The sequence below is a fragment of the Choloepus didactylus genome, chromosome 11 (genome assembly GCF_015220235.1).
Source record: "Choloepus didactylus isolate mChoDid1 chromosome 11, mChoDid1.pri, whole genome shotgun sequence".
Classification (NCBI taxonomy): Eukaryota; Metazoa; Chordata; class Mammalia; order Pilosa; family Megalonychidae; genus Choloepus; species Choloepus didactylus.
Genome location: NC_051317.1, coordinates 50,506,175 through 50,524,253, shown reverse-complemented (window position 1 = coordinate 50,524,253; position 18,079 = coordinate 50,506,175). Strand labels below are relative to the sequence as shown.

Sequence of the window (18,079 nt, the reverse complement as noted above, 5' to 3'; positions counted from 1 at the left end):
TTTTCTCTAACAGATAAATTACCCACTTTGCTTCTGCCGCATACATTGCTTTGTCTATGGTTATTTTATTTGATTTTCAAGAGATATTTTTCCAAGCATTTTAATCAATACAAATACTGATTTACAAATGTATTCAAAATATTCAATATAAGGGCTCATGTTTGTTTATTTTCCTTAGCCTTTTTTCTTTTTTCTCCATACTTATAGGAATTTTTAAAAATGTCAATCAAAGATGATTTTAATAAAAATGCAGTATCCTGTTTTGACAAGTTGCTAGGAAGAACATGATCAATAAGTTTTGTCTGACTGGCTCCATGTGTGGTAGCCTCCCACACTAGTTATTTTTAATAAGATTGGTTTGACAGGTGTCATTTTGGTCTTATAAGCTGAAAGATGCCTTTGCTTAAACTAAACTGTGATATCATCAGTGATGGAATCCAGGTTATGACATCCTGGTGAGGAACATCAAAGTGATTGTTTGATTATGTTCTTCTTCACTGAGCTTTGTTGAAATTCATTAGTTAACTCTCATTCCTCATAGGATGTTAGAAGAACTTCTGGGCATGCTTTAGTCCATTTATAGAGTATTTCCTTCCACCCAATATAATTCTGTGCTAAGCATTCTTTAAGAGTAACACTTAGAACAACAACATGGAAAATAGCTCTATTCCTTTGGTGTGTGGAACAGATAAGAATACAGAAATAAAACCAATTGCCCACCCCTTCCCCCTTTCCATTCCCTGATCTTACCTATTCCCTGAACTAAGGGTGGAAGATCTTCCCACCTGAGAAGGATGTGACTCTTGTACCTGATCTAGGCTAACTGACTTCCCATCTTTCCCTTCACAGAAAAGTCGGGGGACCTTGAGGAAAGGGCAAAAAGAGGACTGGCTGTTTTTCTTTTCTTCCATTTTCCCACTCTAAGACCACAGTCCTTCAGTCAATAAAATATATTTTAATAATTTTTTATCTTTATGGGAAGAAATTAGTATCTCAATCTCTTATATCAATATCCAAACAATGTGAGAATAATGCTGTAAAAAATAGAGTTCTTTTAATTAAGTATAAATTTGACCATTTATGCAGGCCTAAATATACATACTTAACAACCTCTGAAGCCTTTTGGTAAAATTAAAATGTCCAATAAGCTATGTAATAAATATGTAGTAATAAGTAAATGATAATACAATAAATAATTAATATGCTATAAATTTATTATGCATATTAGTTTAAGAATACAAAGGAATATATAAGCAAAAAGTAAATATTTACCTGGCATTACATATATGTCTATGTGTAAATATAAATTTCATATCATATTGATTAGTCATATAATGTGTCTAAAGCAGATCATATATAAAGTGTTCAATGTTCTGCTTAGTTACCACATAGCTTCTTTTTTTGTTTCCATTTTTTTTTTCTATCATGAACCCCAACATACACACACAATAGTGACAACCCTCAAAGCACAACTCCACAAGCAGTCAGATAGCAAATCTCAAACAATGTCATGGACTATAGCTCCACAACTTCAGCTATTTCCACCATTGTAAAACATATCATACATACAAAAAGGTGCCAACGTTCGATGCACAGTTCGACAAGCAGTCACATACACAATTTCAAAAATTGCCATAGGCTACATTTCCACAGCCCCAGCTCTTTCCCCACTATGCAACACAAGGTATGCACAGAAAGGTAAAGACCTTCAAAGCACAATTCAATGAGTAGCTATAGAGCAAACTCCAAAGGATGCCATAGGTTACAGTTCCACCATGCCATCCACCTCCCTCCAGCCACTCCAACAACTCAGCATCCAAAAATATATACAACTCTATATAAAGTTTCATTATTCATAGACCTTTGTTAAATCTTATCTTGTTTGTTGCTACCCCTCCCTCTCACTTAATCTCTTTCTCCATCTTCAGGGGTGTCTAGGCAGTGAGCACCCTAACTTGTTCATATTGAAAGGGGGAAGGGGGCTGCATCTGATTGTTCTTAAAGAGGCTATTGCCTCAAGGTTTTAGGACTTGTCTGGCATAGGAACACACTGGTGGATTTAAGTTTCTGAGAGATTAAACTTAGCAAGTGAATCTTTTATAGACTCTCAGGTAGGGACCTAGGTATTTGGGCACTAATTTTGGTAAGGGCATAGCATACTGTGGTTATTTGGGATGTCTAGCTGGAGCTTGCATAAGTGAAACCTCCAGGAAAGGCTCTCGACTCTATGTGGGATCTCTCAGCCACTGTGACCTCAGCTTTTTACCTTTCTTTTTCCCCTTTTTGGTCAAGTAGTTATTTTCAATCCCTTGCCACCAGGGCCAGGCTCATTCCTGGGAGCCATGTCCCATGTCACCAGGGAGATTCATTACCCTGGAAGTCATGTCCCTCATTGCTGGGAGGTTAATGAATTTATTTGCCAAGTTGGGCTTAGAGAGAAAAAGTCCACATCTGAGAAACAAAAGAGGTGCCCTGGAGATGCCTCTTAGGCATAATCATAGGAGCGTTCAGCCTCCCATTTAAAACCCGAAATTTCACAAGAGCAAGCCTCAAATTGAGGACTTGATTTATTAAGTGGTGGGTTCCTAATTTTTCTAAAAATATATTCTATCCCAAGATAAATGGTCAGTCTCTTACATTATCTTCACTTAGTTGTACAATCATCATCGCTCTCAACTTTAAACAATTATTATAACATAATACATCCCAGAGCTCTTATCAGTGGCTAATTATTCATCCCTAGTATTAATGTAATGTTGGTAAGATATTTCTATTAAATATAGTCTTTAAAATGTAATGGGTAGTTTTTCCATACCACTCTGTTGTTAACCCTCTGCACTAGTGACATACCTTATAAGTACATCATGCTAACACTTATTTAGGTTTGTGGTGCTACTCTGTGGGTTACATGACTTTAAACAACCATTTATGAACATGTTCACCTTCAACACATTGCTGATATTTATAATCCCATTAATGAACCATAGTCACACCTGACCATTCCCATACCATTAAGTTCAACCTCATTATTGTATCTGTACATGTTAGAGTATCATTCACCCTTCACTAGCTTCTGACCATCTCTAGGACCTCTATGTTCTAAATTATAACACACATTTTATATTTTTCCCAGAGTTCACATTAGTGGTAACATACAATATCTCTCCTTTTGTGTCTAACTTATTTCACTCAGCATTATGTCTTCAAGTTTCATCCATGTTGTCATATGTTTCATGACCTCATTCCTTCTTACTTCTGCATAGTATTCCATCATGTCTACATACCACATTTTGTTTATGTACTCATCTGTTGAAGGACATTTGGATTGTTTCTATCTCTTGTCAATTGTGAACAATGCTGCTATGAACATCAGTGTGTAGGTATCTGTTTGTGTCACTGCTTTTGGATCTTCTGGGTATATATTGAGAAGTGAAATTACCGGATCGTAGGGTAACTCAATATCTAGTTTTCTGAGGAACTGCCAAACTGTCTTCCAGAGTGGCTGTACCATTATGTAGTCCCACAAGCAATGAATAGAGTTCCAGTTTCTCCACATCCTCTCCAGGATTTGTAGTTTCCTGTTTCTTTAAAGTCAGCCATTCTTATAGGTGTGAGATGATATCTCATTGTGGTCTTGATTTGCATCTCTCTAATAGTTAGTGAAGATGAACATTCTTTTCTTGTGCTTTTTAGCCATTTGTATTCCTTCTTTGGAGAAATGTTTTTTCACATCTTTTGCCCATTTTATAATTGGGGTGCTTGTACTATTGTCATTGGGTAGTAGAATTTCTTTATATATGCAAGATATCAGTCTCTTATCAGATACATGGTTTCCAAATATTTTCTCCCATTGCTTTGGTTGTCTTTTCACCTTTTCGACAAATTCCTTTAAGGTACAGAAGCTTTTAATTTTGAGAAGTTCCCATTTATCTATTTTTCTTTTGTTGCTTGTGCTTTGGATGTTAGGTCTAAGAAGCAACCTCCTAATACTAGGTTTTGGAGATATTTCCCTATATTATCTTCTAGGAGTTTTATGGTACTGTCTCTTATATTGAGATCTCTGATCCACTTTGAGTTAATTTTTGTATAGGGTGTGAGGTAAGGGTCCTCTTTCATTCTTTTGGATATGGATATCCAGTTCTCCCAGCCACATTTGTTGAAGAGACTGCAGTGTCCCAGTTCAGTGAATTTGGGGGCCTTATCAAAATCTGTTAACCATCGATCTGGGGGTCTATTTCCGAATTCTCAATTCAATTTCATTGATCAATGTATCTATCTTTGTGCCAATACCATGCTGTTTTAACTACTGTGACTTTATATAGGCTTCAAAGTCAGGAATTATAAGTCCTCTCACTTCATTTTTCTTTCTTTAGAATTTTTTTAGCAATCTGAAGCCCTATTTCCTTCAAAATAAATTTGAAACTAGCTTTTCCATGTCTGCAAAGTAGGTTGTTGGAATTTTGATTGGAATTGAATTAAATCTGTAGATCATTTTGGGTTGGATTGCCATGTTAAGGACATTTAGCCTTGCTATCCATGAACACAGAATATCTTCACATCTCTTTAGGTCCTCTTTTATTTCTTTTAGTAAAGTTATGTAATTTTTTTGCTTAGAGGTCTTTTACGTTCTTGGTTAAGTTTATGCCTAGGTACTTGATTTTTTTAGTTGCTATTGAGAATGGAATCTTTTTCTTCAATGTCTCTTCAGTTAGGTCATTTCTAGTGTATAGGAACATTACTGACTATGTGCATCAATCTTGTATCCCACCACTTTGCTGAATTTTTTATTAGCTCAAGTAGCTGTGTTTTTTTTATTTCTCAGGGTTTTTCAAATGTAAGATCACATCATCTGCAAATGATGATAGTTTTACTTCTTTCTTTCCCATTTGGATGCCTTTCATTTCTTTATTTTGCTGGATTGCTCTGGCTAGAATTTCCAGTACAATGTTGAATAATAGTGGTGACAACAAGCATCCTTTCTTGTTCCTTATCTTAGAGGAAAGGCTTTCAGTCTCTCACCACTGAGTATCATGCTGACTGTGGGTTTTCCATATATGCCCTTTATGATATTGAGGAAGTTTCCTTCAATTCCTACCTTTGGATTTGTTTTTATCAAAAATGGATGCTGAATTTTGTCAAATGCTTTTTCAGCAGCTATTGAGATGATCATTTGATTCTTCCCTTTTGATTTGTTAATGTGTTGTATTATGTTGATTGATTTTCTTATGTTGAACCACCCTTGCATGCCTGGGATGAACCATACTTGGTCATGGTGTATGATTTTTTTAAGTGTCTTTGGATTCAATTTGTAAGTATTTTGTTGAGAATTTTTGCATTTGTATTCATTAGGGATATTGGCCTGTAGTTTTCCTTTCTTGTAGCATCTTTATCTGGTTATAGTATTAGAGTGATGTTGGCTTCATAAAATGAGTTAGGTAGTGTTACATTTTCTTCAATTTTTTGAAAGAGTTTGAGTAGGAATCATGTCAGTTCTTTATGGAAAGTTTGGTAGAATTCTCCTGTGAAGCCATCTGGCCCTGGGCTTTTATTTGTAGGAAGCTTTTTGATGACTGATTGGATCTCTTTACATGTGATGGGTTTGTTGAGGTCTTCTATTTCTTTTCTGGTCAGTCTAGGTTGTTCATAGGTTTCCAGGAAATTATCCATTTCCTCTAAATTGTCTAGTTTGTTGGTGTACAGTTGTTCATAGTATCCTCTTATGATATTTTAAATTTCTTTGGGATCTGCAGTAAATGTCCCGTGTTCTGGTTTGTTAATACTGCCTTTTTGCAAAACACCAGAAATGGAATGACTTTTATAAAAGGGTTTTTTTTGGTTACAAAGTTACAGCCTTAAGGCCATAAAGTGTCCAAGGTAAGGCATCAACAATCATGTACTTTCACTGGAGAAAGGCCAATAGTATCCAGAAAACCTCTGTTAGCTGAGAAGGCACGTGGTTGGTGTCTGCTTCAGAATTTTGGTTTCAAAATGGCTTTCTCTGAGGATGTTCCTCTCTAGGCTGTAGCTCTTCTCCAAAATGTCACTCTCAGTTGCTCTCAGGTCCCTCTATTTGTGAGCTGTCTTTATAGGACTCCAGTGAAGAAATCAAGACCCACCCTGAATGGGTGGGGTAACACCTCCATGGAAGTTATCCAATCAGAGGTCTCACCCACAGATGATTAAGTCACAGCTCCATGAAACAATCAGTCATGGGTTCCAACCTAGTCAACACTAATACATCTGCCCCCAAAAGACTGCATCAAAGAACATGGCATTTTGGGGGATGTAACACACCCAAACCAGTACATCCCACCTCTCCTTTATTATTTAGTTTATTTGGGCCTTCTCTCTTTTTGACTTTGTCAGTCTAGCTAAGGGTTTGTCAATCTTCTTGATCTTCTCAAAGTACCAACTTTTGGTTTTATTTATTCTCCCTATTGTTTTATTTTGTTGTTGTTGCATTTATTTCTGCTTTAATGCTTGTTATTTCTTTTCTTCTACTTGCTTTAGGATTAGTTTGCTGACCATTTTCTAGCTTTTAGCTCTCTTCCTTTTTAATGTATGCATTTAGAGCTATAAATTTCCCCTTCAGTACCACCTTTGCTGCATCCCATAAATTTTGATATGTTGTGTTCTAGTTTTCATTCTAGATATTTAGCAATTTCTCTTTCAATGTCTTCTTTGACCCACTATTAAGAAGTGTGTTGTTTAACATCCAGATATCTGTGAATGTTCTATGTCTTTGACGGTTATTGACTTCTACTTATACATGTATATTTCTATATGTAAATATAAATATCACATCATAATTATATGTCCAAAGCAGATCATATATAAAGTATTTAATATTCTGTTTAGTTATCACATAGCTTCTTATATTACCTCTTACTTTTGAGTAAATTGAAGAGTTGATTCCCATAAAATGTCCATTCTTCCATACTATGCATATGTTGAATGTAAAAATGTGTAACAACTTTATTGACAGTGCAAATGAATTGAGCTGTTACTGCTAAGTAGGTAATAGTGTTTAAGACTTTTCTTTAAGAAGTAATGTATAAAATATCTACATTCTTTCAAAATTTTTACTTTACTTTCAGAAAAGGAAAGCCATAATCAAAATAATATACTAAAGTTTTCCTATATTAGACAACCTTTCCCAGATCAGTGATTGTGTATGAAATAACCCACTCACTTCAAATGCTATATCTCAATTGATAAAACCTCAGATAACATTATATTACTAATTTTGAAAGAAAGGGTAATATTCAGATATGCTCTTGCAATAGCAAGAGATAGACAGATACAGTCTGTTAATAATAAAATTGACGGATGAACTCAAATATAGACATATGCGTAAGAAACAAAATCAGCTGCCTTTAAAAAATTAAATAAAATGAGGATGTTAAAAATTTTAATATTATGAAGCATATCATACACATGGAAGTTTGATGAACATGCATTTTTTTTCTCTTTTCTGCAGCTAATACAGACTGTAAGTGCAGTAGACAAGGATGACCCTTTAGGTGGACAGAAATTTTTCTTCAGTTTAGCTGCTGTCAATCCAAATTTCACAGTACAGGACAATGAAGGTAAATTTTAGAGCATGTTCATTATTATTCTAAGGTGACAATAACAGGAAATTTCCCCATTACCATGTACATAACTGATACTAAATTTTTATTTCATCAAATATTTAATGAAATATTATGGTAATGCCTCATGTATCCTGCTTTGAAATGTTTACAAAATATTACTCTCTTGAGTTTTAAAATAAAACTATGTGAAAAGAAGACTATGGGTGCTAAAAGTTACATTTTATTTCAAAAGATTAAAAAGACTGGAAATAATCAGTTGCAATATCAAAATAGAGTGGGGCACTTGGGGTAGAGAAAATAGACTCTTGTGAAAACAGTTGTGATTTAGCAGCAGCACATTCCTCAAAGCCAAGTAGTCCTAGAGAGAGAGTGAAAAGAAAGAGAAAAAGTCATATTAGATATTAGTCAGTGAGGAGACTCATTGCAAAAGCATTATTGCGAAGGCATAATACGTATTGCCTTAATACTTTCATAATGTTTCTGAGATTAAAAAAATACTGAAATTTATATTTCTTATATTCTCATAAAAGGAAAAAGCACATTTTAGGGGAGATAAAATGAAATTATTTACTATTTTTAAAAAAAAAGTGTAATAGCCCTATTCCTTTTAAGGATGTATTGTAGTTATCCTAATGTAAAGAAGGTATTCATGAAATCTTTCCTCTACTTTGTAAAATCCTTATGCTATAGTAATTATATAAGCTATTTTTCATTAAACAAGCATACTTGTTTTAGAACAATGACTGTGGATATGTTCTTTTTTTTAATTGATCTATTAACCACCTTGGTATATTCATAATTCTTTGTTAACAGTGTATACATGCTGGCAGAGCCCAGCTGCTACATCACCACTAGGTGGCTTTTGGAAAATATTAGAAATATAATTAGGTTAGAATATTAGAAAAATATTCTAACCTAATTAATGACTTTACATTGAGCTAATATTTGAGTTATTTTCTCTAATAAAAATGCTGTACAAACCAATTAAGGGGAGTGCATCCATTGGTAACATATTTTCTTTACTATATCTTAAATTTCTGAAATATCTATGTTTTCTGTTTACTGTTACTCTGGACTGTTATTGAGATTGGGAAAATTAACATAGAGTTGGCAGATAAAATAGGATTCCTAGTTGCATTCGAAGTTCAGATATTTCCATCTTGTATTTTATTTGCTGTATCTGGCAAACTTAACCACAGAACTTACTCTGGGGCCATCCTTAGTACTGAGTTGATATATGTATTTTGCTAGCTGTATTTTAATTTCTTTTTTTGTTCATGTTAAACTCAGCCCTGGGTTCCCACAAGCTACCTCTCAGTTAAAAAGAAAAAAAAAAATGATTAGGGCTTTGAAATAGTATGTCTTAGCATATTTCATAGTTACTGGGGAAGTAACTCAAGGCCAACACTAATTAATCACCAATGAATTTTGTATCATTTTCCTATATTAGGAAGAGTTCCTGATTCTATATAAATTACCCAAAACAAGGGTTGAAGCTCAAATGAATATAAATCCAACATACCATTAAAATCTGAATATTTGATCTAAAATAGAATGTTTGATCTATTCCTGTATAAATTCACTTTTTTCTGTTATTGGATGGAATTTTAAAGGTGTTCCAATGATGCACACATTACTTTAATGTTGTTCTTCTTGAAATAACCTGCTGTGTTTTTCTGCAGATCCATCCTTAAAGTCTTTAATTTTATAACATTATTTTTAAAAGTAATTTCCTGCTTATGTGATAGCATCCTTTAAACTTCTCATTCTTAATATTCCTTCGCCTTTCTGTAATTCATAGGTCAAAAACATTATTATATGATGACTTTCTGAATGCTTAATTAAAAACTTGGATCAGAAGTGATTAGGGTAAAACTTCATTTGGTTCTGTGATATATCAATGCTGTTATAGGCAAGAATTAAGATTAAAAGTTGAAAAAGTAATTATGCAAGATTCTAAAAATACCCACTTGTCTGTAAATAATAATATCCATGTAGGCTTGAGAATGCAAGATTTGTATCAATACCTCTTGGAAGACAGGTCAAAATTTCAAAATTATCAGGACTACATTTTATATCTTAAATTGCTATGTACATTTGCTGTTTTGCCAATGTACTTTTCTACCTTTTAAGGTTTTGAAATTTAGCAACTGATTTATGTTGCTGACTGATGTTGCAGAATTTAACCTCTTGCTATTGATTTAAGAAATGAGTGTTTTATTTTCAACCAATATACCTGCAAGAAATTCTTACCTCCATTTTTGGGTCATTTGTTTTTTGTTGTTGGTAGTGGTGGTTTACTTTTGTTTGATTAACAATGCTATGGGACATTGTACATGTAAGTGCATTGTACAAACAGACAGTATAGGAAACTATCATAAAAATCTACATTAATTTTAGTTTTCCAATATGGGTTAAATTGGGCTAGAATAAATCTTTTCTTTAGCCCTGCCAACTACATTTCAGGTATTGACTGAGATAGTAGGATGCTAGTGTTTATTAAATCCCTACTTTTCCTTTGGACTCTTAGGCACTCTGTAGTTGCCATCACAGGTCCTCCTCCAACACTTTGAGTTTTGTACTATTGTATTAATTTTAATGGGTGGAAACTACAGTTCAGAGATAGTAACTTGCTCACTGTTGCTCAAGTATTGTGATTCTTAAAGAGTTTTGTCTGCTTTATGGATTTTGAAAATGGAAAAATGTTTAAAATTTGCCCAATCATATTTTCCCTCAGGGATATTGAATTTATGTGTGTGTGTGTGTGTGTGTGTGTGTGTGTGTGTAGGCACACAGGCTTGTAAGCAAAAACATATAACATGATGGTTTTTTCTTGGTATGCAAAATACTTATGTTTTCTGAAAACTATGAAAAACTGAATTTGATCATATATGTAGTTTGGATCAATGATTCACTTATCAAAGTTTATCATCTTGAAAATATTGGGGAATTATTTGAAAACCTAATAAATAAGCAAACTATAGTCAGAATCCCCAATCTATCAACTTTATATTCTCTTTATTTTAACTGCCTTGTATATACTCTATAGGAATATGTGTATCAATAGTATATACATGTATTTTTATTTCAAATTTCTAACCACGGATACGAGGATGACACAAGTGTATTGTCTACATTATTTGTAAAATTAAAATTTTGTTTTAGATAATACTGCCAGGATTTTAACAAGAAAAAATGGATTCAACAGGCACGAAATAAGTACCTATCTCCTGCCCGTGGTGATCTCAGATAACGATTATCCCATTCAGAGCAGCACGGGCACGCTCACCATCCGGGTGTGCGCCTGCGATGGCCAAGGAAACATGCAGTCTTGCAGCGCCGAAGCCCTGCTCCTCCCCGCCGGCCTCAGCACCGGGGCCTTGATCGCCATTCTCCTCTGCATCATTATTCTGCTGGGTAAGTCATGGAACCAGAAGAAAAATCCATTCTGCACCTATCTAACACTGCTATTAAAATGTCTCCCCCCAAATTAACCCCAGATTTGGAGATAGAAATAAACTGTGGAATATTGGTATACTTTTATCTATAAACTTTATTTTAATTTTAATAAATAAAATTTATTTTAATATTTTATCCTGGTAATAGAGTGTTTGTCAATAAAAATTAGTAAAGAAAGAAACATATATATATATTTTATATAAGATATATAGAGAATTTTTAGGTGTTAGTATTACTAGTGGGATTTCATATCCCCTGGGGGGGCCTGGAATTCATTCAGGTGTGAATCAATATATGAAAAACAAGTATCTATCTTTCACTACAGTATAGTAAATAAACAAATGAGAAAGCGTGAAGGGGGAATGCAGAATGGAGTTTGCGAAGTTTAGAGACAGAGAATTGCAATTCTTGCTAGCCCTCCCCAATAGTTCTCTTGGAATTAAGATTTTCTACATTATGGACACTATAATAAAGAAGGAAGAAGTTTCAAAGTCAGTACCCTGATTTTAATGATAGCTGGTCCATTATTTCTCTATGAAGAAATGTAGCCACAGATTCTGTGGCATTGTCTCTTTTGGATCATCTGCCGATTTCCTTTTCGGTAGTATAGGAGCTGGAGAAGTTGGGTGAGTTGAGTCAGGTCTGAAACTCCAAGTCTTAAAGTTGGTCTTCAGTACCAGAGCTCAATAAGAATAACCAAAAATAAAACAAAAATGAAAAGACAAGGTTAATTTCATGATCTTTGTTAGAACAGCATTTCAAAGACTTGCCTTGAAGATAATAAAAAATATATTTACAGCCTCCCCCTCCCCAGCCCCGAGGATCTGGGGGAAGGTGCGGATGTGTTGGACATCCTCACCTGGACTGGTGTTGATGTTGTCACAAACATTGGGACTGGCGGTTTGATGAGCTGAGCCCTCGATCATGGGACATGCCCTTATGAAGCTCGTTACTGCAAAGGAGAGGCTAAACTTGCATATAATTGTGCCTAAGAGTCTCCCCCGAGTACCTTTTTTGTTGCTCAGGTGTGGCCCTCTCTCTCTCTAACTGAGCCACCTCGACAGGTGAACTCGCTGCCCTCCCCACTACATGGGACCCGACTCCCAGGGGTGTAAGTCTCCCTGGCAATGCAGAATATGACTCCCGCGGATGAATCTGGACCCGGCATTGTGGGACTGAGAGTATCTTCTTGACCAAAAGGGGGATGCAAAATGAGACGAAATAGCTTCAGTGGCTGAGAGATTTCAAATGGAGTCGAGAGGTCACTCTGGTGGACATTCTTATGCACTATATAGATAACACCTCTTAGGTTTTAATGTATTGGAATAGCTAGAAGTAAATACCTGAAACTACCAAACTCCAACGCAGCAGTCTGTACTCCTGAAAACAATTATATAATGGTATAGGTTACAAGGGGTGACAGTGTGATTGTGAAGACCTTGTGGATCACAGCCCCTTTATCTAGTGTATGGATGAGTAGAAAAATGGGGATAAAAACTAAGGGACAAATGGGGTGGCATGGGGGTATGATTTGGGTGTTCTTTTTTCACTTTTATTTTTTATTCTTGTTCTGGTTCTTTCTGATGTAAGGAAAATGTTCACAGATAGATTGTGGTGATGAACGCATAACTATGTTATCATACTGTGGACAGTTGATTGTATATCATGGATGATTGTATGGTATGTGAATGTATCTCAATAAAACTGAATTTAATAAAAGAAAAAAAAAAAAAGACTTGCCTTGGTCTAGAAGGGCTTTCCACCAGCAAAACTACTCATTTTTGCAAATTTTTCATATTGGAAGAAAAGTTAAATATTATTTTTAGCCACCATCCCAAATTTGAAAACAATAATTGCAATAAAAATAGAAGTATTTTTATGATTATGAAAAGAGAGCAAGTTTTTATATGAAGTTATAACCTGTAAAAAATAAAACATACCTTAAAAATGTTTCATTATGCTCTATAATTCAGTTATATCTACTTGATCTAGGAGAAACATTTCCAATTTCTCTCATTTTATGAAGAATATATACATTCCATCTCTGCTTTTAAATAACTGAAGGGTATATCACTCATTCCAGATACACCATTAAATGTACAAAATGATCAATTCTGCATTAGGTTTTTATGCAGCTCAGGAAATGAAAATGCACTACATTTTAAAATAGACCTTATATATCATATATACTGTGGAATATGAGGCATAACAGACTTCTCTATGTAAAACAAAAAATAGTAAATTTGTTTTTATTTAATAGAATATGTGAAAAATTGTTTTAAAAATGGCTTACCATTAATACAATAACTGTATTGAGGAAAGCAAACAAAAGTGTTTTACACTAAATAAATCTATACTCATAAATAGGAACTATACAGATATGTATCTTTGGGGTTTAAATTATATAGCCAATTAAATACAAAAATATTTTAAGTATTAAAGTCTCCAGTAAAAATAATATTAATAACAAGTTTTTATTGAAAGCTTAATGCATGTCAAATTGTGCAGTAAGTACTTTTCCATGCAAAAACTTATTTCATTTCACACACACACAAAAAAAATGTGTGAAATATGTGGTATTATTATCTTCATTTTATAAAACGATGAAACTCAGAAATATTTCCAAGGTCAAACAGTTTCTAGTGTCTAAGTCAAGACAACTTTCTGTAAATCACCCTGTATACAACTTTCCAGTGGAATCTGAAGTTTACTTGTGCTTTGCTTTGTTTTGTTTTTTTGTGTGTGTATGGCTGGATGGAGACTTCAATCTTGAATCTTTATTGAAGTAATGTTAAAATGTCCTTTACTTGATTTTCTTGTCCCCAAAACATTGATACAATTCATAAGCTGGAACAAATTGTTTTATAAATCCCTAGGAATTAAAAATCAGATTAAATTACTCTCTACTCAATTATTGTTATGAATATTCTGTGACCCTTATTTAAAAAAAAAAAAGTATCTGAAATTAGTAGAAACAGTGAAACCAATTTGGATTTTGGAGCTAATTTTAGGATGCTTTCATTATCCTCAGTATTAGGATCTTTTTAATCTGGTAAAATTTTTTGGTTGATGATAAATAGCTTAGGTTTAAGAATCATTACATCATAGTTCTCTGTGTCTGCATGAATACATGAATTTAGTCAAAATAAATGCTATATTTTCTCAAAAACTTGAATAATAAGATTTGTTTTCCCTTCTCTTGCCCCAGCTAAGTGAATTCACACCTGTTTCTCCAAATCATCATTTTAAAGAATCATGACCAAAATGTTTGGGAATAGTGAATGAGTGTGGGAAGCGCTAATGCACTGAGAGAATTTGATATTAATTTGCTCTTATCTTTTATGTTATTATGCTTATTAACATTATTATTATTGTTTTTTTAAACTTATCATGATAGAGGGAAATGTCCTTTCTGAGTGATTCAAAATTCTATTTGTCTATCTATGCTTGTATAAAGATGTACATAGCAGAGTTTCATACATGTTTATTGGAGCTAATTCAGTACAGTAATTTGCATTCACTCTTTGCCTTGTGTCATAATTACTGGGGTTATTCTTGCTATTACTTTAGCACAATATCCTGTAGATCACTTTTCAAAGAAACTTGAATTGCACTCAGTGAAATCTTTAACCATCATGTTATCTAGCAAATTTTTTCATCTCAGGCAAGGTATTTATTTCCATGGAAAACTTCATGAACTTCTAGTCCAGTATAATGTCTAAATAACTTGTTCATTTTTCCTAGTAATTAAAATCTTATTTTAATAAAGAAAATCTATGTCACTCCATCAGCAAAGCTATTTAATAGAAATTGAGACGCCTATCTTGTGAAGTATGTTGCACAGTAGGGATATGAAAATGAGGGCATATTTTTGCCTTTTTTAATTGTCTTATTTGAAACTGGATTCAATCGGTGACTATTTTTACAAAACATCTATGTCACTATTTAATACAAAGGATAAAGTATGTCTGTACAATCAGGAATCATCTTTAAAGGTTCTTAGAGCCCTCCAATATCTCCCCCAAAAGAAAATTGTCAGAAGTACAAAATTGGCTTTAAATATAACTGTCATGGAAAACTTTAGATGAATTTAAACCCCTTTAAATGAGAGTACTTCCACTCATTTTATCTAGCGTTTTTAAATGATCCTCTAATTTATCTTCTTTTCTTTTTTTCAAGTTATAGTAGTCCTGTTTGCCGCTCTGAAGAGACAGCGCAAGAAAGAGCCTCTGATCTTGTCTAAAGAGGACATCAGAGACAACATTGTGAGCTATAACGATGAAGGTGGTGGAGAGGAGGACACCCAGGCCTTTGATATCGGCACGCTGAGGAATCCTGCAGCTATCGAGGAAAAGAAACTCCGGCGAGATATTATTCCGGAGACTTTGTTTATCCCACGGAGGACTCCCACAGCTCCTGATAACACGGATGTCCGGGATTTCATTAATGAAAGGCTAAAAGAGCATGATCTTGATCCCACTGCCCCTCCATACGACTCACTTGCAACCTATGCCTACGAAGGAAATGATTCTATAGCTGAATCTCTGAGTTCATTAGAATCAGGTACTACAGACGGAGACCAAAACTACGATTACCTCCGAGAATGGGGCCCTCGGTTTAATAAGCTCGCAGAAATGTATGGTGGTGGGGAAAGTGACAAAGACTCTTAACCTAGGATTCATGTTCTCTTCAAACAAAAAGGAAGTATCTTTACCGACATCGTCTCTACTTCACAATATTTGATATTCAGAAGACTTTTCCTGCCACTCAACACATTTTTTCCCATTTACTTTTTAATTTGTTCATTAATTACATTAATTCTTTCCTGTAGGATGTCTCATGGAATATATACGACATTTTATTTAATCACTTCCAAGAGCCAAAGCTATGGAAATTCAGTGTTGTCCATCTTAGTAAATAGAAAATAATTTCAGAAACATGAACAGGGTAGTACTCCCTTAAGCGACCTCACAAACAAGCCGCTTCTGTTAGACATATGCCCTGCCCTTGCAAATGAAGCTTTCTAAAGGTGAAGAAAATTTAAAAATATATCCTGTTCTGTACATTAAATTTAAAAAAAAAAAATGTACATGTGGTGTTAGTAGGTGTGATATGCAACCTGGTATACAAACGTTTGTGCAATTTCATTTCATCAAATTCTATCTGCTAATGTTTTATATTTATATTTTTGTATTTATTTTTAAAAAATAAACCAGTTTTTACAACTACTTTGTCTCCAGCTCCATTTTTTTTTTTTCCTAGGAAGATAAAGCTTCTCCATAAAATAAACATCTTGGTACAAAAACACATTGAATACAGGTAAGATACAAAGTCATTATAATTAGTACTGAGAGCTCTAACCAATTTAGTAAGGCCTAAGTAAGAACTGTTTATCCATTTATTCTTGTTATGGTATGATTTGTGAAAAACTCTTGATATTAAAAGTAATAGTTATTGACAGTCTACTTAAAATTTTACCATATAAACAAATTGAAAGCATGGCCATCCTTATGCTGAATATCCCAAAATGTAGTAATTTATTTTTGTTCCTATTCACAAAAAGAATATTTGAAAGAGTAATTTTTTTTTTTAATTTTCATATGACATATGTGCTATTAAGGTTTTTAGGCAATAATAGTTCAGAGAAGTTTCCGAGCAAAATAACCATTTAATGGAAAATATGGTTACCTCCTATGGTGACTTTGAAATTGCATAGTAATGACAGTAATAATGCTGAATATTCCATCAAGATACAGCACTGTAATAATGTCAAGTTTTCCAAAAGGCATTGCATAGTTATTTGTAACATAATCTGTTTTCCCATATATGAATGATTCAAGAGAAAAAAATTGGCAGTTAATTATCCAGAATTCCTGAGATTTCATGGAGGTTAACTGCCACTAACTGATCCCTTATTCCACAAGGTCCACAGCATGATTTATTGACAAATGGTGCATTTTGTTGGGTCTAAGCTAGGAATCTGCATTCCCCGCTGAGTATGTCATAAACACTACAAAAGATTTGTTTGCTTTTGAATTAGAGAAAATGCTGTTCTGTTGGAGTGAGTCAGTGCTATGTTGACATATCCTTAATGTAGAATTCAGGATTTCAATTTTGTTGACTGATAATTTTTTGCAACTCCTGGCTAAAAATGCCCACATTCCTGCAACCAAAGCCAAAACACAACCCGTGAGGTCTAGTTAAAATCACAGTCACGTTACAGGTCTGTGACATATTAGACCATAGTAAGACCTAACTTGAGAGAATTTCTGTATTCCAGAAACTATTCATTCACACTGAAGGCTGGCTGTCAAAAAGATAAAGTTAAAAAAAAAGTTTGAAGAAAAAGAATTTTGATCACACATGGTGAACCAAAGTAGGGATGGGGGTGCTTAATTTCCTAGAAGGGTGCTTCTAATTTAAAAAAAATCAATAAACAAGGGAGAAGCAAAAAAGAATATATAGCTTATGAGCATTTCATATTAGGTATGATTCAAAATATAGTATTCATTTGGTTGAAAATTAGTTTTAAAATTTCCAGCATTAGTTATTTTTATCAATATTAGATGCTAATAGTTGGAATGCTTATCTGGCTATTTAATTTTCATTCAGATCGTTTCAAAGTGATATTAACTTGTTCTGTCATTTCTTTTATCTGACATGCAGTTTTTCTAAATTTAAAGGGTTATAGCAGTGATCTTTGGCATCATCCGACCCAGTTTTCTAAAAACTGTCTTTAAAGAGATTAATTTGCAGGCTTCTTTGTCAATTTGAAGACTATATGGCAACAAATCCTTTTTCGGAGTACCTTAACAGTGTTACACAGATAGCCCACTAATTGGTGATAATGAAGGCTGTACATAAAAGAACTAACTTCTGACATACCTGAAGTTAAAAAGTATTCTTAAAATGACCTTCCCAAACTTTCCCATGTAGTGTCCCTGTTATAGTGCCCTCCCAAAGGGGATGCCCACTTTATAGACTATTCTATGTGCAACATACTTTTTATTTGATGAGAGAGGGAG

At 34.0% G+C, this 18,079-nt stretch overlaps 1 protein-coding gene across 1 annotated transcript in view; it reads left to right on the top strand.

Moving 5' to 3' along the window:
• CDH10 (cadherin 10) overlaps positions 1-16,263 on the top strand; it is a 196,570-nt gene extending 180,307 nt beyond the window's left edge. Inside the window, 3 exon segments of the mRNA XM_037799311.1 lie at positions 7,481-7,589; positions 10,761-11,012; positions 15,234-16,263. Of these exon segments, the coding sequence (XP_037655239.1) occupies positions 7,481-7,589; positions 10,761-11,012; positions 15,234-15,724 (852 nt within the window). The 3' untranslated portion in view covers positions 15,725-16,263.
• The last annotated feature ends 1,816 nt before the right edge of the window (positions 16,264-18,079 follow it).